This window comes from Pleurodeles waltl, chromosome 4_2 (genome assembly GCF_031143425.1).
Source record: "Pleurodeles waltl isolate 20211129_DDA chromosome 4_2, aPleWal1.hap1.20221129, whole genome shotgun sequence".
Taxonomy (NCBI): domain Eukaryota; kingdom Metazoa; phylum Chordata; class Amphibia; order Caudata; family Salamandridae; genus Pleurodeles; species Pleurodeles waltl.
This window is the reverse complement of record NC_090443.1, coordinates 738,880,893-738,905,650: the sequence shown is the minus strand read 5'-3', so window position 1 is coordinate 738,905,650 and position 24,758 is coordinate 738,880,893. Positions and strand designations below refer to the sequence as shown.

General features: G+C 43.2%; 1 protein-coding gene across 3 annotated transcripts in view; it reads left to right on the top strand.

Annotated features, from left to right (window-relative positions):
- Positions 1-24,758, top strand: part of DIPK1A (divergent protein kinase domain 1A) — a 419,807-nt gene that overhangs the window by 343,697 nt on the left and 51,352 nt on the right. For all 3 annotated transcript variants that reach the window (XM_069232364.1, XM_069232363.1, XM_069232365.1), the window contains one exon: positions 394-570. In XM_069232364.1, the coding sequence (XP_069088465.1) occupies positions 394-570 (177 nt within the window). The remainder of the gene's footprint in view (positions 1-393; positions 571-24,758) is intronic.

Sequence of the window (24,758 nt, the reverse complement as noted above, 5' to 3'; positions counted from 1 at the left end):
AGCTCCACCTCCCTAAGTCGTGACTCTGTGATTGAGGGAGGCAGTGTGAAGAGTGTGGGAGGGAGGTGTGTGAAATTGCACAGGAGCGGAGAAGTGTAGGGGGAGCTTTGGTTGTACGGGACCAATATAGACTCTTGTGAGGAAACTTTTTCAAAGGAATTTATTTTGAAGTTCGTTTCAATGACTGTATAATTTCTTGATTCAATACATATTCATATTCCATTATTGTCTGTCCTTCATATATAATATGCTTACTGAAATGTACTTAGATCCCTTCAGTCTTGTGATAGAAGACCATGCACATTTAATTGAGACCTTATGATGACTCAGTCTTTTTTATTGTACTCCCTTAGTTTTGATTTCTAAACACAATATATTTCTCTGTCTTCTTAGATGTATTTAGGATATTGGGGAAATCTACAGGGTGTAATAAAATGTCAAATGGAAGAAGCACTTCATCTTGATTTTGGATCTGAATTAGAACCAAGAAAAGAAATTGCTCTCTTTGAAAAACCAACCAGAGGAACCACTGTTCAAAAGTTCAAAGAAATGGTATACAGCCTTTTCAAAGTAAGTATGCTGTTCATTTTTAATAGTTAAAAACGTGTGAAGTTATTTTTCAAATTTTTCTCTCATACCAGTTGTAGTAGTAAGGGTTGAAATCTTGGTTGTAGTTCCAGTAGTAATTTTAGTAGTAGTACTTGGTGTACTAGTAATAGAATCTTGTAGTTTGACCATTACGTATAGGTGTAGAGCCATTAGCAGCATTACTATTAGAAATAATAACTACTAATTTTGGTACCACTGATGGTAGAAGCAGAATGTGTGATCTTAATGTTAGTACAACTGTGAAAAGTAGTACTGGTCCGTGTAGTAGTAATAGTGACAAAGGATGACTTAAAGGTACAAAACTCCCCATTGTTTATGTTTAGTGAATGAAATATGCTGCTGCAGCTTGCTTCATGTTGTCCATTTGACATCCTAATGTGTCCTGGGAGTCGTAGTCCAATTGGTTCTATGAAAGCAGCCCATGACGTACTCACGGGATATCAATTAGTATTACATTGGCACCCAGGACTGGAGACCTATGCTGAATTGTTGTGAGATACAGTTATGAATAGAACAGGTCTATACAGCCCAAGAAACCCCCACGGTAAGCTGAATACAGATCGTGCACACCCTCCATAGCGGGAGGGCTCCAACCTATTCTGTAAAAGATGCTACTTATGGTCCATGAAAATCATACCAAACTACTAATATTAGTGTGCTACTAGTGGCCTCATCACACAAGAGTACATTAGTGGCCACTCCATGCAAAATTACTAGCAGTAATCACCCCAATGCATCAGGAATGTTTGCCAGCACTAATGCGAAGAATACTTTATACCTTTAGAATGTCATCCCCTTAATGGGTAGTGCACGTTCTATATAATGTGGCTTGCTACACTACTACACTGATAACTGGTTTTCTGCCATCAGGTCCCTTTTGGTAACTGTATTCTTTATATCTTCTTTGTTTATTATACTTATCACTTCATCACCTGCTGCCTCCTATATTGCTGCCACTTTTACTAGTGTATGCTCTGGACTTCTTATCTTTAGCCTTTCTTCTATTTCTATTCCTTATTTACTTTCATGCTGTCTTCACATTGGTTTGATTTGCCTGTTTGATGAGGTTCCTCATGGTGCACCACGGTAAGCTCCCGTACTGATTATTCCATGCGTGTCATTTTGGCATCTATTCCATTAGCCAGGCTATGTCCTCCTTATTGGAAAGCCTGCTAGCATATTTATTGCTTAATTTTGCAGGACACAATGTGTATTCATTGATTTATTCTATATATATTATGTAGCCAGGCAAATATTGTATTGTCCTGATGATGATCCCATATGCTTAGGTGATTGAAACTTTGTTGACAAAATCACTTGGAATTGCTCTTTTGGGTGCACTAGTGTTTTCTTTTAATAAGAAATGTGACCTTTTGATTCTTGATGTCTCAACCTTGTTCTTTTGCCTGTTTGTTTGTGTAATATCTGTTTTGGAGCGCCCCCTAGGGGTACATACCCTTAAGAGAACTGATTTTAACTTTTTCATGCAAATACATTACTGATTGTTTTGAATTTTCCCTATGCATTATTATTGTTCACTTAGGGCATTACTCTATTATGTGTGCGCTTAGGGACCTTTGTTCCTTATAGCTTTATGACTACCCTTGGTTCCTAGGTATCCTTGGGTTCCCTTGTCTGTTCGAAACATTATCATCCAAGTTATGCATGGCAAATGTTTTCTCTCAAATCATTTTGCCTCTGTACTTGGTCTCTAAGGCATTTCCCGTAACCACTGGCCCCTACACTTTGACATGCCATGATGCTTCTAAGTTATAGAAGCAGTGCATGTGGTGTTTGTTGAAGGGTGTGTGATCTTTGGAAGAACTCTGTGGGGCTGGATTAGCTCAGGCATGATAAACTGTATTTGAGAAATGTTAATTTAAGATCCATTGAGCGGCTCGATCAGTGAGCAGTAAGTTGAACGGTTTCAGAACCCAAACTATTTTGGTATGCAGGACGCATTCATGGGTGAATGTAGGCTAGCCTTACTCTGCCGTATTTGGCTTTGGCATTAAGGTAAAGTACGTGGTCTCGTCGGTTGAGACTGCTCTTGTGCAATTAACTCTGTAAGGCATTTGAGGTGGTGCATGAAGCGTTTTAAATCAAAACTCACCATGAGCGTTGGAGTGCAAGTGTAGGCAGGTTGCGAGCTCTAGAATTTGGAAAGGGAACTCCTGACATTAGAATGAAACATCATAGGCACTCAAGTCTTGCATGCTTTAAGCCGCCACTTTGAATTGGGCTGAAATATTGGCAGTGAATGGGAGTCACGTTAGTGCAGCAATTCAGCGTGACTCATTGACTATCAGTGCTCATCAGCTGTTCAGAGTGCAGTGATCGGAAGAGAAGGTTACAATAGTTAAGAAGGTGAGAACAGGTTTTAGAGGAAAATGGCATTGGATGATGGTAGTATTAAGCAGGATTTGTCAGAAAGCAGGATGAGTGAGGATAGCATTAAGAAGTAAATACAAAAAGAGGTTAAGGATTCGGTAAGGGAGGTAGTGGATATGGTTATGTAGAAGAAAAGATCTATGTTCTGTGGAGGAGTATTGGTGAGTAACTGATGAGGAGGTAGGTAAGACTGATAAACAGGGTAAAAGGCTTCCAAAACTAAATACATGGAGAAAAGACCATTGAGCAAAACAAAGAAAGATGGATTGTACTCAGTTACAAAGGTTGGTGTCTGTAGAGGCATGCTAGGCAAAGGTGTCCTTAGCGGCATGCAAGTTAAGTCAGATGACAAATTTATGGATGTTGATGAAGACATCATGCAAGAGATGGATAAGATGCATGATGGAATGTATTTTTGTTTACAAACAGAATGACAACTTAAATTATGATTTTAAAGGTGAGTTTGGATCATCTTCGAAGGTGCTGATTAAAAACCCATTTGGGGAGGAATTGTTTTCTCCCTATGATATTCGCCATCCTAGAAGTGCTGTCTGGTGGTCCTTGGAGCATGTCCGCAAATTCAGTAAAGAATGGATTAGAAAGCCTTTCGAGATGGAGATGAGAAATGTGCTAAAAGCAGAATGATCTAGGGCAGTGATTGAAGATAATGTATGCAGTACTCCTAACTTAGACCCGGATATAACATTTTTATTTCAATTGTGAAGAGATCCTTGTAAAGGTGTTGAGAGCTCGTATAAACAATGTCAAGATGGGTTACGAGATGTAGTAAGGCCTGTAGCAAAGATTATGGATATGGCAGAGGAGGCGCATTTGAACGATGGACCTGTTGGTGTGGAATTATTGAGAGGAGGGAGCCAAAGAGCAATGGTATTTTTAGGTAATGCAAATGCTGGGCTAAAGGCAGAGTGCAGGAAGACCATTTTAATGAAGATTAACACCAAATTAGAGGAGATGGCAAACAAGAAAGCAAGTGAGGGTGCTCAATGGTTGCTCTTTGGTGAGGGTTTAGTAAAAAAAAGCCTAGGGAGATATGTAGCAACTTTTACGACATTGGGTAAGGCACAAACAAACATGAGGCAAGTGTTTGCTGATGGTTTTGGAATTGCCAGCAGACGAGGACCTTGTGCTAGGCGAAGACTTCAAAGGTCCCAGTATAATTACAACTACAGAGGTGTTGAAAGAGGCTTCCAGGGTTCCACAGGTTTCTTCCCATAAAGAGAAAGGTTGCGGAGATCCAGAAGTAGATGTGGAAGAGGTCAAACATCTTCAGCATTCTGTGATGTGTATGGGGATGACTATTCTTCTCTTCCAAAGAAGAGTAGCAGAATGTCTGAGGATGTTTGTGGTCACATGGAAGCGTATAACAGGAGATCCCTGGGTGTTAAAAACTATCCATGCGTTCGAGATACATTTGGTGGAAATTCTGGATGAGATAAAAGAACCAAGAGAATTGAGTTTGACACAGGAACAGAAGCTAGTGGTTGATGAAGAAATAGGGGCAATGTTGCAAAATACGAGCAGTAGAGGATCATGTGAAAGGTTTTGTGAGCACACAACTTTTATTAGAGAAAAAAGAGAAGGGATTAAGGTTTCTGAATCAGTTTCTGGTCTACAGAGATGGAGATAATCCATCTTTTAAAAGATTGGTTTGCGAAGTTGGATCTGAGGGACACTTATTTCACAGTTCCGATGGAGGAAAAAACCCAGAAGTTCTTACAATTCAGGTATAGAAGTAAGTTGTACCAGTTTTTATATCTTCCATTTCGTTTGTTTTCGGCACCATGGTGCTTTACAAAGGTGATGCGGGCTGTGGTGGCTTATTTAAGAGAGAGAGAGGATTTCATTTGATAGTTTATTTAGACAACATACTGATAATGTCGCAGGATATGGAGGAGTCGGTAACACAATTAATGGAAGTGAAGAATCTCTTAGAGACTTCGGGATTTTTGATAAACGAGAAGTCTAGTATGAATCCATCTCAGAGGTTGGAATTTTTAGGATTCCAAATAGATATGATTGGAGTAATGTTGTTGTTGCTAGAGAAGAAAACAAAGATGATAAAAATGAGACTTTGCCTGTGTTGAGGGAGGAGAGCTTAACCTTGAGAGATTTGGTAAGGACGATAGGATTGTTTTCATTGTCATTCCAGGCAATTTTTTCAGGACCCTTGCACTATCCAATTTTGCAGAGTGTGAAGGCAGAAGCCCTGAGGAAAGGTTTATGGTAAGGCAACAAAGTTGTACTGAACCAGGAAGTGAAGGAAGAGTTGTGCTGGTGGCTATACAATCTGGAGGCATGGTATGGCTGGGCACTTTTTGGTTGTGCACCAGATTTTGTACTAGTTACAGATGCCAGTATGATAGGTTAGGGAGCTCGGCTGGGAGAGCAAGAGACAGGCGGAACATGGTCAGGTTTGGAGAGGAGCCAACACTTCAATTGTTTGTATGCATTGAAGAGTTTCAGAGGAGTGTTGCAAGGTCAGACAGTTGTAATGTAATGGACAATGTGTTGGAAGTGTCTTACGTAAATCGCTTAGGGGGAGCAGATCCCGGAATCTGTTGGTCAAAGCAAAGGGTTGTTTTGTTTGGAGCACAACATAAGTTTGAGAGCAGAGTATTTAGCAGGATATATGAATTCAATTGCAGATTGAAAATCAAGATATCTGACAGATTATAGTGATTAAAAGCTGGATCAAGCATGTTTTGAGAAAATAGACTTTGAGGTCCTTTGGCAGTGGAGCTATTTGCAAGCAGGTTGACATTTCAAATAAACACATTTCAGTTGGTTGCTAGATCCAGGTGATGCTACAGTAGATGCTTTTAAATAAAATTGGTTGGAAATTAAGGCTTATGCATTTATGCCCTTTGCCATGATTCAGAGGGTCCTTCTGAAAGTGAGGAGAGGGAGGTGTATATTGGTTTTGCTAACTCCTTTATGGGTATCTCAAGCGTGGTTCCAGCAGTAATGGAATTGGCATGTGAGATACTGCTGTTGATTGGAGCAGATGAAGGTTTGCTGAACAATGGAGAAGGAGAAAAACATCCGCTGGTTCTGAACAAAACGTTGAACCTTCTTGTTTCGAATGTGTCAAGAGATCTCCAAGGGCTTTAGCAAGGGGCTGTTGAATTACTTTAAAAATCTTGGGCTTCAGGTACCAGACGAATGTACAAATGATTATGGAACATTTGGGTTTGTTGCTACATGGAAAGGAGTTTAGATCCCGTGGAGGCATCTGTGGTATAAGTAGTGAATTTTTTGGTTGAACAATTCGAAAGAGGTTTAAGTTATTAGACAATGTTTTTTTTTTATAGATCATTGATATCAGCAGGTCATGTTCTTGTTGATGGAAAGTCAGTAGGAAGTAATGTTTTGGTTTGTAGGGTCATGAAGAGCAGGAGACTTAAGATGCCCACAAAAGCCAGACATGGTCTTCTGGGAGGTGAATGTGGTATTGAAGTTGTTTCAATCTTGAACAAATATTTAAATTAGAAAATATTTATATTACATTTTCAACTTTGTTATGTTTATTGTCTTGTAGAAGGGTTTCGGATGTTAAATATTTGAAAGTAAGTAACAGAATTTATGGCTTAGATGGGGTTTATTTTGAGATTTGGAAAACAACCAAAACAATGTCCACATTGTTTTTTTTAAATACAAAATTTGAGCAATGCAGGAAATTGTGTGTTGTGGAGAGTTTGAAAGAATATGAGTGCAGGAGAACAAGAAAGACAGTGAGAATCAGTTGTTGATATTGTATGTGACACCTTAAAAAGCAGTAAGTAATACCACAATTGCAAGGGGTATTACAAATGTCATGGAATAAGTAGATGTCAGTGTGAAAAATCTTTAAAGCCCATTCTTTGAGGGGTGCTATGGCGAGTAATTTGTGTCGGTCTAGTGGCACTTTGGAAGGAATTATGAAGGTAGCGGATTGGTCTAATGTAAGTACATTTGCAAAACAGTACTTTAGACCAATGGAACACATCAAATTCGGTGTTGAAGGACTTTCAACATGCATAATAGTAACCTCCAGTCTTGTAATAAAATGGCGATTCTCAAATTAATCTTATTAGAGAATAAGGATTTCATTAAAGACTAGGACGCTAACATTATCCCGCCCTCCTCGCCCTCAGAAAAAATAAAATCATGTGGGCAGAATGCTCTCAACCTGAAATAGCGGAGAAGGTAACATTGACCCCCAACTCTGATCCAGAATTAATTACGTACCTTTTCAAATTGGGCAAAGACCCAATGAAAGGGTTAGAGAAGTCACTCAAGAAATGCCAGGTCAAGGTTTTAAACATCCGTGGACCTATGGCGAGAATTTTGGATTTGGTAGAGGAGGCATATTTAAAAGACACAGATGTGAACATTCATCTGTTAAGAGGATGGTGTCAGAGAGCGATATGCTTTTTAGGCAACGCGAATGCTGATCTATTGGCTGAACGTCATAAGATGATTCTAATGTGAGTCAATCCTAAATAAGAGACTTAAGTGTAAAAGAGTCCAGTGAGGAAACCAAAGGGCTTTTATCTGGTGATGGTTTGTGTCACAAGCCTAGATAAGCTTCAGTATTCAATGAAAAGGGTATGTTCTGGAAAACATTTTAATAGACGGGCTGGGAGGAGGGGGGCAACCTCTCAGCCGGGGATAATATAATTCCCACTTTACAGAAAACCAAGGAAGCGGTTACCAGTGAAGCAGATATTAAAGACAAACATTAGGGTTGTACCCCCAAAGAGGGAGAGAAGGTAGACCTAAGCTTCCAATAAAGATAATAGCATAACTTGTAGTGCCTGTGTTATAATTGCTGCCGCAGATTCTCTGTGTAAACATTGCCAGCATCAGCCTCTTGGGGGCCCTCTTGGTTGACTAGGGGTTGCATCTACCAGCCTATGCACACTGGAAACATTTAAAAAAAATGTTTTTCTAATACATTGAGAGTTATTGAAACTCTGTGTGCCATCATCGGTTGTTTTTGGTTCAGGCTCATTTGAGTAGTGTTGTTAACTTTTGTGTATTCTTCATTTACTTTTGAGTGTGATCCCATCTTTTCCATTTTCAGACTCCGGGCATAAGTCAGCAGGCATCAAAATGTCTTCAAAGATGATGCTACCATATTAGTTACTCTAGCAGCGATGGCTGCATTCAAAGTCAACACTAATGATCGAACCAGGAAGAAAACCTGCTGATGACTTAGTTGGTTCATATGATTTAGGTGATGCAGTCTTTTTGATTTGCTAGTGGAGTTGTTAAGGAAGAGAAGTTTGGATAACTTTGGAGCTTGCATGGTTAATTGGTTTTGCCGTTAAGCTATTTGGAGTAGATGCACTAACTAATAAGCAAATGTACGTTTAGTAGGACAATTTGTTCTCTTTAGCAGTTCTTAGCTAGGCAGTGGTTCATAAATAAATTAAGTACTGTAAAGGCCAATTGGTCTTTTCTTTAAACCAAAGTGTTGGGTCTGTGGTTATGCAAAATTGGCAGGAGGGGAATCATCAAGGATTTGCTCAAACAGCCCTCTCTGGATCTTCTGGTGAAAACCACTACTCAACCCTATCCCTTCCATGCTACAGTTTGTTGCCAAAATGGCCCAAAACATCACAGAATGGTTCTTAAATTCTTAAATCACATAGAAACCACACATACTTTGTTTCATTCACAAGTGGTATTTTGTCTATTGATGCAAAAAGAAACAGTTAGTGTTGTTTTCACCAGCGTAAGGCAATTATGATCTGTCCCACAGGTCTCAGCCTAATAGTCCTCTCTGCTGCCTTAGATATTGATATGGTGGGCAGTTCCATCTTGATCCACTATGTACCGCAGGTGAGACTGGATGGGGCCCTTATCCAGGTTCTTCTCTCTTTCCTTATTCCTTTTTTCAGTCTAGTTATTGACCAGCTACTGTGGTGTTTCCCAGGAGTTGCACTCTCAATCATCTATTTCAACCTATTCTTGCTCTCTCTGACAGACAATATAAGTTCTTCTGGTGTGGATTTTCTCTCAAATGCAGATGCCACTGCTGATCCTGTGACTCTGTATACGAGTCTCAGCAGGCCTTTAATTCCTATTTGTTTGCTAGCCATACTTAAAAAAACAAGGACTTTTTTTATCTATGACAAATTGTAACACCACCCCTTGTGGCCAGATGGAATGTTTCCTCCACCCATTTTGACAAAAAACGGGTAGAGGCTGTTGTAGCATACTTTTCCACCAGCTGAGACTCTTGAGAAAGTGCTACCCCTTTCTTCTTCTTCAGCACTTGCAAGTATGGAGATCAGTGCAAGATTTATTTCTAGGTTTGATTATGCCACCAGAGGCTCCCAGTTGACAATGTCCATCAGATTCAGAAAGTACACACACCAAAAATTAATACATTCTTTCATGTTTTATTATCATGCAAGAGAAAAATCTTCATCAAGGATCTAAAACAATATAATTTAAGGAAGGGTAGCAAGGTGAATATATGTGCAATTTTAAACTTCGATGATGTATTATGCATGAGTCTAATTAGTCAGCAATCATATTAGCCAACAAATTCCAGTCATAAAATTAACTCCTTCATGACCAAACACAAGAATTATATAAAATCAGTGTTTAATTACCACATTTAAAAAATATATAACAATGAAAATCAATCTAAAAATTTAGAATGCCATAAATGTTAACATTGAAACCAAGCTATTTTTCAGAGTAAATTAAATACAAAGAAGTCATCCAAGTCCAATTCATGTGGGGATGAAAACGAGCAGAAAAGAACACCATGAAGCAAACCATTCCTTTCAGAGTAAATAAAATACAATATAGTCACCAACACCTGAGTCGCGGAGATGAGAGAAAACAGAAAATAACCAAAGTGCTTGGTTCCATAAATGTACATTTTTGAAGAAGGTAATTGAAAAGCATAGCAGAAGTACTCATGAGTGCTTGGTTACCTAAAAAGTCAATGGCAATTTGATCCTTGACAAAATGAAGACGGTACAGACCTGAACATAAGCTAATTATAAAATTGTAGTTCAGTGGACAAAGTCTAAAATTGTACTTAAGTTATTTATCGTAAGCTTGTAAGCTTCCTTAGTAGAGCAATTTATGTAGGGGAGTGTCAGTTGTTACAACACTGCGTGCGTGTGTGTGTTAGTTAAATCTCGGCAGACAAGAACAGAGTGTACCGCTCGCTTACTATCTGAAGCCATTATGTAGTTTGTTCAGAACCAGACACATGTTTTGAATAAATTACATGGTGGGTTCACAGACATTGAGTGAGTGGTACTCTTTGTTCTTGTTTGTGGATTTATATTACCGATTGGCTCCGTCAGACCCGCTGCACCCTCATTTAGCTGAATTTGCTAGGAGTGCCTTGTTTGAATATATATATATATATATATATATATATATATATATATATATACACACACACATACATATAGCAACTTACAGTGAATTCATATGACATTTTCATTATTCCTGGCCTTATATTTTCATTTATCTCTGGACACGTGTTTATCCCTTCATATCCCGTCATCAGCAGAGAAACGTAGTCTGTAGTGTTTCACCTCAGAAGGCACAGCCAGTGCTGAAAGCGTTCCAGACATCTCCTCCCTTGCAGAGTGCATGGCTGCTCAGCTGGTTTTAATTGCAGGCACCTGATTACTCTGTTAAATACCAGTACACCGGTATATATTCTACCTACTATACTACCTAGCGGTAGTCGCACCGAAGGCCGTGCGTGGCATGGTTGGATTTACATATAGCAATTAAAATTACTATAAGTAAAAAAAAAAAAACGTAGAAATTTATTGGAAAAAACAAAGGTTAGAGGGGCGTTATAGTTAGGTTCTGAATTTACTCGTACAAAGCCATAGAAATTGACCAGTTATAGTTAGAGTTCTTTCAAGTAACTAAAACTTGTGCCCTAAGGTAACTAACCTGCGCCTTCACCATGGACAGCTAATTACTCAACATATTATATAATTGATGACATATTCTAGGCCATCTTTCATACTCACACTGCAACATTTGCAATCAACATATTGATGAGACAACTGTCCATGGCTAACACCCCCCACCCCAGGGAATTAAAAAAAAAATATATATATTTTTGCCCAAATTCGTGATGAATTTGTGGCAAATAAAAAAACAAACGCTGTCTCCCACACTTGTTAAATCGGATGCCCATCGGGTGGGCCAAGTCTCGGGGGCATTGCCATTTTTAATGGGGAGGGGGCAGCTCCCCGGGGCTAAAAAGACTGTGTGCTGAGGGGGAGTGCCCCCACCCCAGCCCCGGGGACCACCACCTCCTGTGGCTAAAATCACATTAAATGCGAAGGGGTGCACAGCCCTGATGCTGCACTGGGGACTGCCACCTCCCCAGGGCACACATTTTAAAACAGGTAGGGGGTCCGTTGCAGACCCCCAGGCCCCAGGGACCACCATTTCCCCGGGGCTATTGACATTGGAGGTGGGTTTTGGGGCCACTATTTAGGCTGGGCCCCAGGGGATGGGGTCCCTGGGGCCGAGATCAGCCTTGGAATGGGAGCCGCCCAGCCCTCACCCGCCCCAAAAAATGTTTAGGCCAGCCTTCGTGGGATGGGGTCCCAAGGGTCAAGATCGTCCTGGGAGGGGAGCGCGTGGCTTCCCTTACCAAAAAAAAGAAAAGGGCAGCTTTGAGTGGTTATGGTTATAGGGGTTGGCTACAGGCCCTGCACCAACCACAGCTAGGCCAAAGGCTGTGCGCAGTGTGGGGTTAGGTGGTTGTACCGGTTGGCCACAGGGCATGGCCACAGGCCAGGCCCTGCAGCCAATCCCTGCTGCGCACAGCCAGAGGCTGTGCGTAGCATGGGGTTGGGTGGCTATAACGGTCAAACACTGCGGCCAGCCGCACCGCTCACAGCCAAAGCCGATGCACAGTGGTGGTTGGATTAATGTATAGTAATGAAAATTACTTTACGTTAAAAAAAATTAGAAATTCACTGAAAAAAGCCATTATAGTTGTGAAACTGAATTTTTAAAAACATAGAAATTCAGTTGGAAAAACCAAAGGTTACAGGGACGTTCCAGTTAGGCTCACTTTTTAAGCCTACGAAACCATAGAAATTCACATGTTATAGTTAGTAATTTCAAGTAACTGTAACTCGCACCCTAATATAACTATAACTTGTGCGCTCGCCATGCACTGCTAATTACACCACAAATTACAGCCCTCATGACCTCTTTGATAACTCAGTGATAATGTGACTGTAACATTTGCAGTAAAACTATTGAGGAGAAAACTGTGCATGGCGGGGCCACGAGTTATAGTTACTTGAAATAACTCTAACAGGTGAATTTCTATGGTTTTGTATGTTTAAAAAGTGAGCATAACTATAATGTCCCTGTAACCTTTGGTTTTTTTTTATTGGAAACAAATTATAGATATATTTATATATATATATATATATGTGTGTATATATATATATATATATATATATATATATATATGATGGCATGTGTAGCTGCAGATACATATGCTGTGCATATCTCGCCATCTAGTGTTGGAGTGTTACAAGTTGTATTTCTTCAAAGAAGTCTTTTTTTCGATTCACGGGATCGGGTGACTTCTCCTCTCGGTAATAGTGCACATGGGCATCGACTTCTTTGTTAGATTGTTTTCTTTCCGCCATCGGGTTCGGACGTGTTCCCTCTCGCTCCGGAACTTTCGATTCGGAAACTCTATATTATCTCAAACTTTTCTCATACCGTCGGTATTGTTTTGAACGCGGTTTCTTCTGCACTCGATCCAATAGTATCGTCTGGATCAAGGATCGCGCCCTCCATGGGCCTGTTCGGGCCTACTGCATCATAGCCTGATGGATCAGACACCATTCCGATTCTGCCCTTGTGCCACCCTAAATTTCCTTACACCGACCAGCACCTGGTCTGTAATCTCTGCCTTTCTCCAAAACATCGTGAGGAAAGCTGTGAGGCGTGTCGGTCCTTTCGATCGAAGAAAACACTACGCGATCGAAGGGCCCGAAGACTGGAGATGGCGTCCAAGCACACGGAGTCCACCACCGACACCCTCAAAGAGGAGAAGGCACAGACAGCAGTTTCGATCCCAGACTTCAACTCCGAACAAGGTTCAGATGACGACAGCCAGCCGATAGCAGCGGTGCAGTATGTGAGTACACCTGCCCCAACATCCACTTTTAAAAAATCAGGCAAGGCCTTGGGTGCATCTCTGGTGTCAAGCCAAGGTTCCACCCAAAAAAGACTAATCGTCGACCGACCATTGGGTTTGGCGCCAAAAAAACACTCCATCAACAGGCCACGCCTGTTTCGGTGTTGGGGTCGAGCTGAAAAATTCAAACCTCAACCTCTGAACGGAGCCGGCGTCCACAATCATTGGATCTGAAAACAGTATCCTCTGCTTCAGAGCTGAAACCACGACCAACAGCTTCGGAACCGAAACACTTTGGTTCGACTTCGGAACCAAAAAACATCCTCCTATACAGAGGAAACAGGACTTTCGGGTCGAATGAAGCAAGTGCCCAAAACATTCACTGAACATTCCTCTAAGGGTACAAAACATACCTCTCAACATCAGATGGTGGAATCAGACAATCAACCTATTCTAGAGGTTATGGACATCAAGCAGAGAAGAATACAAATCCAGAAAGAGACTGGAAAAATTATTACTTCTCCACCTCCACAGACAAAAAGAAAGCTAGCATTTCAAGAGACTCTTGATACTGCCCCACCACTGGCAAAAATGTTCAAGTGAAAGTAAAAGCCGAAACCTCTTCTGCTTTCTCCACCACGTTCACCTCAGCTTTCTTTTTCACCACCACCGTCACCATCACCATCACACTCTCATACTTATTCCAAGGAGACACTGTAGACCCATGGGACATGTACAACTCGGTTCTATACCATCTAATCAACCAGATCTCTACCCTACTAAACCATCCCCACCAGAGGATACTACAGTTTGTAACCAAGTAATATCTAGGACAGCTGCATACCATGGGGTACAAATGCATGCGGAACCTTTAGAAGAGGATTTTCTTTTTAATACACTATCAATACCAGTGTTTGCCAATGCTTCCTGGTATGCTTAGGCACGCAGAGGAAATATTTAAAGAACCAGTTAAAGCTAGGGTTCTAACACCGAGGATTGACAAACAATATAAGCCTGCACCAACAGATCCAATTTACGTCACACAACAATTACCACCAGATTCCACTGTGGTCAGTGCAGCCAGGAAGCATGCCAATAGTCAGTCTTCAGGGGATTCTGTACCCCTGACAAAGAAAGCAGAAAATTTGATGCTGCGGGTAAAAGGGTGGCAACAGAAGGAGCCAACCAATGCCCAGGTCCTGTTAACAAGATATGACAGGGCACATTGGGATTAGATGCAAGAATTCCTGCAGTACCTACCCAAAGAACACCAAAAGCGGGCGCAGCAAATTTTGGTAGAGGGTCAGGCTATAACAAATAATCAGATTAGGTCTGCTCTAGATGCAGCAAGAGTGCTCACAAAATGTCTAGCTGTAGTAGCAGCATACCTCAGAAGACACCACATACATGTCTTCCCTTATCTAGATGATTGGTTAATAAAATCCAGCACCATTCTAAAATGCCAACAACAGACAGAAGTCACAGTAGATACCTTACACACATTAGGGTTCACAATCAATTACCAGAAATCTCATCTTAAGCCTGCACAAATTTAACCTTATGCAGGCGCAATTCTCAATACTCATTCAGCATTAGCCTACCCAAATCCACAACGGATACAGGCTTTTCAATACCACATATCACAAATGCAGGTCAATCAAACTTACACAGTAAGATTTGTCATGAAACTATTAGGAATGATCACATCATGCATAGCAATAGTACCAAATGTGAAGCTAAACATGAGACCACTGCAACAGTGTCTCTCACAACAATGGTCTCAGGCACAGGGTCAGTTACAGGATCAAGTGTTGTTACACTGCCAAACCCACAAATCTCTGCAGTGGTGGAATCACAACAACTTAACAAAGGGACGGCCATTTCAAGACCCAGTGCCACACACCATAATCACAACATATGCGTGAATGACAGGTTAGGGAGCCCGTCTCAACAATCTAACAATACAAAGGGAATGGGATTCAATACAAAAAAACTTAAAACATAAACCACTTGGAATTATTAGCAGTGTTCCTAGCCATCAAGGCATTTTAATCACAGATCATGCACAAAACAGTCTTAATAAGAACAGACAACATGACAACAATGTATTATCTGAAAAAACAGGGGGGGCACACTCATCCCAATTGTCCCTTCTAGCTCAAACAATATGGAAATGGGCGATTCACAATCACCAAGCGGAGTACATCCCAGGAATACACAACCAGCTAGTGGACCTTCTAAGCAGGACGCAGCAACAAATACACAAATAGGAGATTCACTCACAGGTAGTTCAGTATTACTTTCAGATGTGGGGAACACCAAACATAGACCTTTTCGCAACAAGCGAAAACACAAAGTGCCAAAATTTTGCATCCAGAAACCCACACCCTCAGTCCAAGTGCAATGCTCTGTGGATCAACTGGTCAGGGATATTTGCTTACGCTTTTTCCCCTCCGTTAATTCAGTTTCTGGTCACAAAATGTGTCACACTTCCCTCACCATGATACTCATAGCTCCCACGTGGGCACGCCAACACTGGTACACAACACTCCTAGATCTGTCAGTAGTACCACATCAGAAGCTTCGAAACATACCAGAACTGTGAACTCAGAACAGAGGTCAAATCAGGCATCCTAATCCCAGTGTGCTCAGCTTAGCGATTTGGCGCCTGAAGTCATAGAATTTGGATACCTACAGCTTCCATTAGAATGTATGAACGTTCTAAAATAAGCACGTAAACCAACAACCAGACAATGCTATGCAAATAAATGGAAACAGTTTGTATACTACTGTCAACCTAAAAATATAAATCCACTATAAAGCATCAGTACAAGATATTGGGGGTCATTACAACCCTGGCGGACGGTGTTAAAGCGGCGGTAAGACCGCCAACAGGCTGGCGGTCTTTTTTTTTGTATCATGACCATGGCGGTTACCGCCATGGTCATCCGCCGATTCACCGTTCCGCCCGCCGGGGCGGAGAAGACCGCTGGGCTGGAGACCTGGGTCTCCAGCCCGGCGGCCGTCACAATACCGCCGCCGGTATTTTGACCCGGCTTACCGCCGTGGATTTCCAGCGGTAGGAACCGCCATGAAATCCATGGCGGTAAGCCCTATCAGTGCCAGGGAATTCCTTCCCTGGCACTGATAGGGGTCTCCCCCACCCCGACTCCCTCCCCTACACCCCCCACCACCCCTGCCACCCCCCAAAGGTGGCAGGGCCCCCCTCCCCACCCCAACCCCCAACATCACATAACTCACACACACATGACACGCACGCAGGCACCACCAACACACATACACACCAACATACATGTCTACATCCACACACTCAGTCAGACACGCACACCCATATACAGACATACACGCACACATCCATACAGACAGACATACATGCACTCATTCCCAACACACCCGCAAGCATACACGCACTAACACCCCCCCTCTACATACACAGACGCACACCCCCATGCACCCACACAACACCCCCCGCCCCTCTCCCCTAACGGACGATCGACTTACCTTGTCCGTCGATCCTCCAGGAGGGGACGGGAGCCATGGGGGCTGCTCCGCCGACACCACACCGCCAACAGAACACCGCCGCGCCAAATCACAGGACGTGATTCGGTGGGCGGTGTTCTGGTGGCAGTGGAGGTGGAGCAACCTCCACTTCCCCGCCGCCCGCCAGTATGGCTGTTGGCGGCTCTCCGTCGTAAAAAGGACGGAGAGCAGCCAACAGTCATAATACGCCGAGCGGCAAACCGCCACTACTGGCGGTCTTCCACACGGCGGTCCCTCGGCGGTCTTGTTAAAAGACCGCGGAGGTTGTATTGACCCTCATTGTGTGTTATTTGCTTTATTTACAAAAAGCAAATCTTGCCTTTTCCTTTATTAAGATTCATCTAACTGCCATGTCAGCCTACCTACAAAACATACAGCATACCTCTCTGTTTAGAGTTCCTGTCATAAAAGCATTTATGGAAGGACTTAAACGCATTATTCCACCCAGAACTCCACCAGTTCCAGCATGGAATCTTAATATTGTACTCACAAGACATATGGGTCCCCCATTTGAACCCATGCACTCTTGCGCTATTCAATTTCTAACATGGAAGGTTGCTTTCTTAGTAGCAATTACTTCCTTGAGAAGAGTAAGTGAAATTCAGGCATTTACTCTAGAATAACCTTTCTTGAAGTACACAGACACAAAGTTGTACTTAGGACAAATCCAAAATGTTTGCCTAAAGTGGTTTCACCTTTTCACATTAATCAGTCAGTGGAATTACCAGTCTTCTTTCCACAGCCAGACTGCTGAAAGACCTCTACCCACTCTTGATCTTAAAAGAGCTCTAATGTATTATGTCGACAGAACAAAGGACTTTAGGAAAACGAAACAACTTTTTGTTGCTTTTTAACAACCTCATAAAGGTAATCCCATTTCAAAACCAGGATTAGCTAGATGGATTGTAAAATGTATTAAAACATGCTACCTCAACCGTTCTGTGCCCAGGACGTAATGGTTACGTCCTGAGGCACAGTGCTGCTGTGCCAAGGACGTAACCATTACGTCCTGTGCACAGAGCCCAGAGGGAGCCCCCACCCCCCCAAGTCAGGGATGGTAGGGGAAGCCCTTCCCCTTCCACCCCCGACCCCCCCAATCCCCCCTGTGAAGTCAGCGCGCGAGCGCGCGCTGATTAGTCACAGGGTCTCCCCCATCCAAATGCAAAGCATTTCTCTTTCAATCCCATGGGGAGGCCCGGAGGGGCTTCAAAGGGAAGGAAATGTATTTCATTCCCTTTGAAGTCTCTCCCAGGGTTTCAAAAGCCGGATTGCTTGCAATCCGGCTTTTGAAACCCCACTAGACACCAGGGATTTTTTTTATTTTTATTGAAACTGACAAAAGGGAGCGACCCCTTGGGCAAGGGTCGCTCCCAGGGGGGGCATTTTATTTGGGAAGGCCTTTTCTGCCCCCGGGGGGGGGGGTTATTTTAGGCCATTTCTGCCCCCCTGGGTGGTAGATCAGCCTATTTTGATTAGGCTGATCTGCCCCCAAGGGGGGCAGAAACCACTAGGCACCAGGGATTTTTTTTGTTTTTTTGTTTTAGAGATGGGGAGCGACCCATCAGGCAAGAGTCGCTCCCCGGGAAGGGGGGTGGGGGAATTTATTTTAGGCCATTTTCGGCAGATCGGCCTATTGGTATTACGCCGATCCGCCCCCAGGGGGGGCAGAAACCTCTAGGCGCCAGGGCAAATAGTTTTTTATTGTTTGTTTGTTTTTTTAGAGATGGGGAGCGACCCATCAGGCAAGGGTCGCTCCCCTGGGGGGCAAATTGTATTTAGACCATTTCTGCCCCCCTTGGGGGCAGATTGGCCGATTGTAGGTCAATCTGCCCCCAAGGGGGGCAGAAACCACTAGGCACCAGGGATCTTTTTTTTGCGCCGTCACGCAAGGGGAGCGACCTTGTAGGCAAGGGTCGCTCCCCGGGTAAAATTTATTTTAGGCCATTTCTGCCCCCCCTGGGGGCAGATCGGCCTATTGGTATTAGGCCGATCTGCCCCCAGGGGGGGCAGAAACCTCTAGGCGCCAGGGCAAATAGTTTTTTAATGTTTTTTTTTTTGTTTGTTTGTTTTTTTAGAGATGGGGAGTGACCCATCAGGCAAGGGTCGCTCCCCCGGGGGCAAATTGTATTTAGACCATTTCTGCCCCCCTTGGGTGCAGATTGGCCGATTGTAGGTCAATCTGCCCCCAAGGGGGGCAGAAACCACTAGGAACCAGGGATCTTTTTTTTGCGCCGTCACGCAAGGGGAGCGACCTTGTAGGCAAGGGTCGCTCCCGCGGGGGTGGGGGGGTTGGGGGACAAATTTATTTTAGGCCATTTCTGCCGCCCCTGGGGGCAGATCGGCCTATTGGTATTAGGCCGATGGGGCAGAAACCTCTAGGCGCCAGGGCAAATAGCTTTTTTGTGTTTTTTTTTTTTTGTTTGTTTGTTTTTTTAGAGATGGGGAGTGACCCATCAGGCAAGGGTCGCTCCCCTGGGGGGCAAATTGTATTTTGACCATTTCTGCCCCCCTTGGGGGCAGATTGGCCGATTGTAGGCCAATCTGCCCCCAAGGGGGGCAGAAACCACTAGGCACCAGGGATCTTTTTTTTTGCGCCGTCACGCAAGGGGAGCAACCTTGTAGGCAAGGGTCGCTCCCAGGGGGCTGGGGGGTTGGGGGACAAATTTATTTTAGGCCATTTCTGCCGCCCCTGGGGCCGGCTGAGCTAGAGGCCAAAATCCACAGGTAGGCACTGTTTTCTATGAAAAAATGTGATGTGTCCACGTTGTGTTTTGGGCCATTTCCTGTCGCGGCGCTAGACCTACCCACACAAGTGAGGTATAATTTTTATCAGGAGACTTGGGGGAACGCTAGGTGGAAGGAAATTTGTGGCTCCTCTCAGATTCCAGAACTTTCTGTCACCGAAATGTGAGGAAAAGTTGTTTTTTTAGCCAAATTTTGAGGTTTGCAAAGGATTCTGGGTAACAGAACCTGGTCAGAGCCCCACAATTCACCCCATCTTGGATTCCCCAGGGTTTCTAGTTTTCAAAAATGCGCTGGTTTGCTAGGTTTCCCCCGGTGCCGGCTGAGCTAAAGGCCAAAATTCACAGGTAGGGACTGTTTTCTATGAAAAAATGTGATGTGTCCACATTGTGTTTTGGGCCATTTCCTGTCGCGGGTGCTAGCCCTACCCACACAAGTGAGGTATCATTTTTATCGGGAGACTTGGGGGAACGCTGGGTGTAAGGAGATTTGTGGCTCCTCTCAGATTCCAGAACTTTCTGTCACCGAAATGTGAGGAAAATGCGTTTCTTTAGCCAAAAATTGAGGTTTGCAAAGGATTCTGGATAACAGAACCTAGTCAGAGCCCCAAAGTCACCCCATCTTGGATTCCCCTAGGTCTCTAGTTTTAAAAAATGCACAGGTTTGGTAGGTTTCCCTAGGTGCCGGCTGAGCTAGAGGCCAAAATCTACAGGTAGGCACTTTGCAAAAAACACCTAGGTTTTCTTTCAAAAAATGGGATGTGTCCACGTTGCGTTTTGGGGCGTCTCCTGTCGCGGCCGCTAGGCCTACCCACACAAGTGAGGTATCATTTTTATCGGGAGACTTGGGGGAACGCTGGGTGGAAGGGAATTTGTGGCTCCTCTCAGATTCCAGAACTTTCTGCCACAGAAATGTGAGGAACATGTGTTTTTTTAGCCAAGTTTTGAGGTTTGCAAAGGATTCTGGGTAACAGAACCTGGTCCGAGCTACACAAGTCACCCCATCTTGGATTCCCCTAGGTCTCTAGTTTTCAGAAATGCACAGGTTTGGTAGGTTTCCCTAGGTGCCGGCTGAGCTAGAGGCCAAAATCTACAGGTAGGCACTTTGCAAAAAACACCTCTGTTTTCTTTCAAAAAATTGGATGTGTCCACGTTGCGCTTTGGGGCGTTTCCTGTCGCGGGCGCTAGGCCTACCCACACAAGTGAGGTATCATTTTTATCGGGAGACTTGGGGGAACGCTGGGTGGAAGGAAATTTGTGGCTCCTCTCAGATTCCAGAACTTTCTGCCACAGAAATGAGAGGAACATGTGTTTTTTTTAGCCAAGTTTTGAGGTTTGCAAAGGATTGTGGGTAACAGAACCTGGTCAGAGCCACACAAGTCACCCCATCGTGGATTCCCCTAGGTCTCTAGTTTTCAGAAATGCACAGGTTTGGTAGGTTTCCCTAGGTGCCGGCTGAGCTAGAGGCCAAAATCTACAGGTAGGCACTTTGCAAAAAACAGCTTTGTTTTCTTTCAAAAAATGGGATGTGTCCACGTTGCGTTTTGGGGCGTCTTCTGTCACGGCCGCTAGGCCTACCCACACAAGTGAGATCATTTTTATCGGGAGACGTGGTGGAACGCTGGGTGGAAGGAAATTTGTGGCTCCTCTCAGATTCCAGAACTTTCTGCCACAGAAATGTGAGGAACATGTGTTTTTTTAGCCAAATTTTGAGGTTTGCAAAGGATTCTGGGTAACAGAACCTGGTCCGAGCCACACAAGTCACCCCATCTTGGATTCCCCTAGGTCTCTAGTTTTCAGAAATGCACAGGTTTGGTAGGTTTCCCTAGGTGCCGGCTGTGCTAGAGGCCAAAATCTACAGGTAGGCACTTTACAAAAAACACCTCTGTTTTCTTTCAAAAATTTGGATTTGTCCACGTTGCGCTTTTGGGCGTTTCCTGTCGCGGGCGCTAGGCCTACCCACACAAGTGAGGTATCATTTTTATCGGGAGACTTGGGGGAACGCTGGATGTAAGGAGATTTGTGGCTCCTCTCAGATTCCAGAACTTTCTGTCACCGAAATGTGAGGAAAATTTGTTTTTTTTAGCCAAAATTTGAGGTTTGCAAAGGATTCTGGGTAACAGAACCTGGTCAGAGCCCCACAAGTCACCCCATCTTGGATTCCCCTAGGTCTCTAGTTTTCAAAAATGCACAGGTTTGGTAGGTTTCCCTAGGTGCCGGATGAGCTAGAGGCCAAAATCTACAGGTAGGCACTTTGCTAAAAACAGCTCTGTTTTCTGTGATGTGTCCACGTTGTGTTTTGGGGCATATCCTGTCGTGGGCGCTAGGCCTACCCACACAAGTGAGGTATCATTTTTATCGGGAGACTTGGGGGGACATAGAATAGCAAAATAAGTGTTATTGCCCCTTGTCTTTCTCTACATTTTTCCCTTCCAAATGTAAGACAGTGTGTAAAAAAGACGTCTATTTGAGAAATGCCCTGTAATTCACATGCTAGTATGAGCACCCCGGAATTCAGAGATGTGCAAATAACCACTGCTTCTCAACACCTTATCTTGTGCCCATTTTGGAAATACAAAGGTTTTCTTGATAGCTATTTTTTACTCTTTATATTTCAGCAAATGAATTGCTTTATACCCGGTATAGAATGAAAACCCACTGCAGGGTGCAGGTCATTTATTGGCTCTGGGTACCTAGAGTTCTTGATGAACCTACAAGCCCTATATATCCCCGCAACCAGAAGAGTCCAGCAGACGTAACGCTATATTGCTTTCGAAAATCTGACATTGCAGGAAAAAGTTACAGAGTAAAACGTAGAGAAAAATTGATGTTTTTTTCACCTCAATTTCAATATATTTCTTTTTCAGTTGTTATTTTCTGTAGGAAACCCTTGTAGGATCTACACAAATTACCCCTTGCTGAATTCAGAATTTTGTCTACTTTTCAGAAATGTTGCGGTTTCTGGGATCCAGCGTTGGTTTCATGCCCATTTCTGTCACTGACTGGAAGGAGGCTGAAAGCACAAAAAATCTTAAAAATGGGGTATGTCCCAGTAAAATGCCAAAATTGTGTTGAAAAATTGGGTTTTCTGATTCAAGTCTGCCTGTTCCTGAAAGCTGGGAAGCTGGTGATTTTAGCACCGCAAACCCTTTGTTGATGCCCTTTTCAGGGGAAAAAACACAAGCCTTCTTCTGCAGCCCCTTTTTCCCATTTTTTGAAAAAAACGAAATTTTCACTGTATTTTGGCTAATTTCTTGGCCTCCTTCTGGGGAACCCACAAAGTCTGGGTAACCCTAGAATCTCTAGGATGTTGGAAAAAAAGGACGCAAATTTGGCGTGGGTAGCTTATGTGAACAAAAAGTTATGAGGGCCTAAGCGCGAACTGCTCCAAATAGCCAAAAAAAGGCTCGGCATAGGAGGGGGAAAAGGCCTGGCAGCGAAGGGGTTAAAGCAAAAAGGCAGCTATTAATAACTCCAAAAGCACATTCCACTAGGAAAAATAGTGCCTCCATGGCATTTTTAGGAAATATACCAATGACAGATATATTTAAAGCAGCCACATACATGGTCCACACCACATACATTCACGAAGCATTACTGTGTGGATGTGCTATCTAGACAACAAGCTAATGTTGGACACACAGTGCTAAAAACACTATTTCAAACTTCTTCAACTCCTACAGGCTAACCACCGCTTATTTGGGAGGAGAACTGCTTTTTAATCTATGCACAACATGTGTATCTGCAGCTACACATGCCATCAAACGGAAAATGTCACTTACCCAGCGTACATCCATTCATGTCATGTAGTGCTGCAGATTCACATGCGCCCTCCCTCCTCCCCGGGAGCCTGTAGTCATTGTAGTACTTATTTGTACATATTTATATACATTTCCATGGACATCTTATTTACTTTTTATATATCTGTACTTGTACATACACAGTCTTTCACTCCTTACTTCACCCTCCTGTGGGAAAACTATCTAACAAAGGAATCAATACCCATGCACACTATTACCTATTATCACTCAATCCTGTGAAAAAAGACTTCTTCAAAGAAAACAACTTGTAACACTCCGAGCCCAACACCAGATGGCGAGATATGCACAGCATATGAATCTGCAGCACTACATGCCACGAGCAGATGTACACTGGGTAAGTGACATTATATATATATAAAAGTTACTGGCAGTCACCAGTAGGTAGTTATATTTGGGACCTAGGGCCTGATTACGAGTATGGCCGCAGCAACCTTGGCGGTCTGACCTCCAGATTACAATGCGGTTGGATCGCCACAAGACACTGCTCTCTGTCTCAGCTGGCAGAGAAAGTAGCTACCTCCTGCCAGGGGACCCCACCTGCAGCTGGGATAAAGTTTCAAGAGGTCAGAATGTATCATCATTAAGTGTTGGCTTGTCTAGACTAGCTCACAGTACCACATCCAACCCCTAAAATGACCATAGTAAAGATGTTGTTGGCACCCTCGAACATGACACTCCAAGGAATCTGTGGAAACAGAACTACCCTTTTGTTTGTTCACTCTTGGGTGCCCAAGGTAAACACAAGAAAAATATGAAAAGGTATTTTCAAAACATTTATTAAAATGATAGTATTCTTGCATGAGCTGCAATTAGTAGAAATATGAGACGTTATTGCAATAAGCATTGGGAGAATGGTAAACAATGTGAGGGATTGAACCATGTTCATTGTTACTAATGTTTGCTCTCTCCTATCTGTATCTAATACTATACTAAAGAGAGAGCATAGCGGGAGTACCCTTCTGCAACATCAGCTGGGATAGCCTAACTCTCATACCTTGGTCTTAGATGTCAGGAAGACGGTTTCAATGTATAGGTCATCTTCCTTAGCAGGATGAAGGTCAGAGTCAGCAGGGTTGCATCTCAGTTACAGTTCACAGTGGTTCCATGATAAGTTGGTGTAAAGTCCTCCTCTCAAAGAGTGTAGCACAGACACTGTTTATGTAATGAACTTTGCATTGTCTAGCAAAAGCGGGTTGTCTCCTAGAGAGCACAGAAAAGGAAAACAAGGTCATTATGTATTGATTGTGTGTCCTTGGACTGTATGTGCAGACTTCAGGAGGACAATGCCTAACAAGAATAAAATGCATAAGAAGCACATTCTTGTGTTGGTTGGAAACTAAGTGAAAAATCAGTGTTAGAAAAAGATGTCAAGTTAAAAATATCATTCTAAAATCGAGACCTAATGCTGGCCATGCAACAAGAGAAGACAGGTGAAGTCCGTTATCTCATGCAGATGAG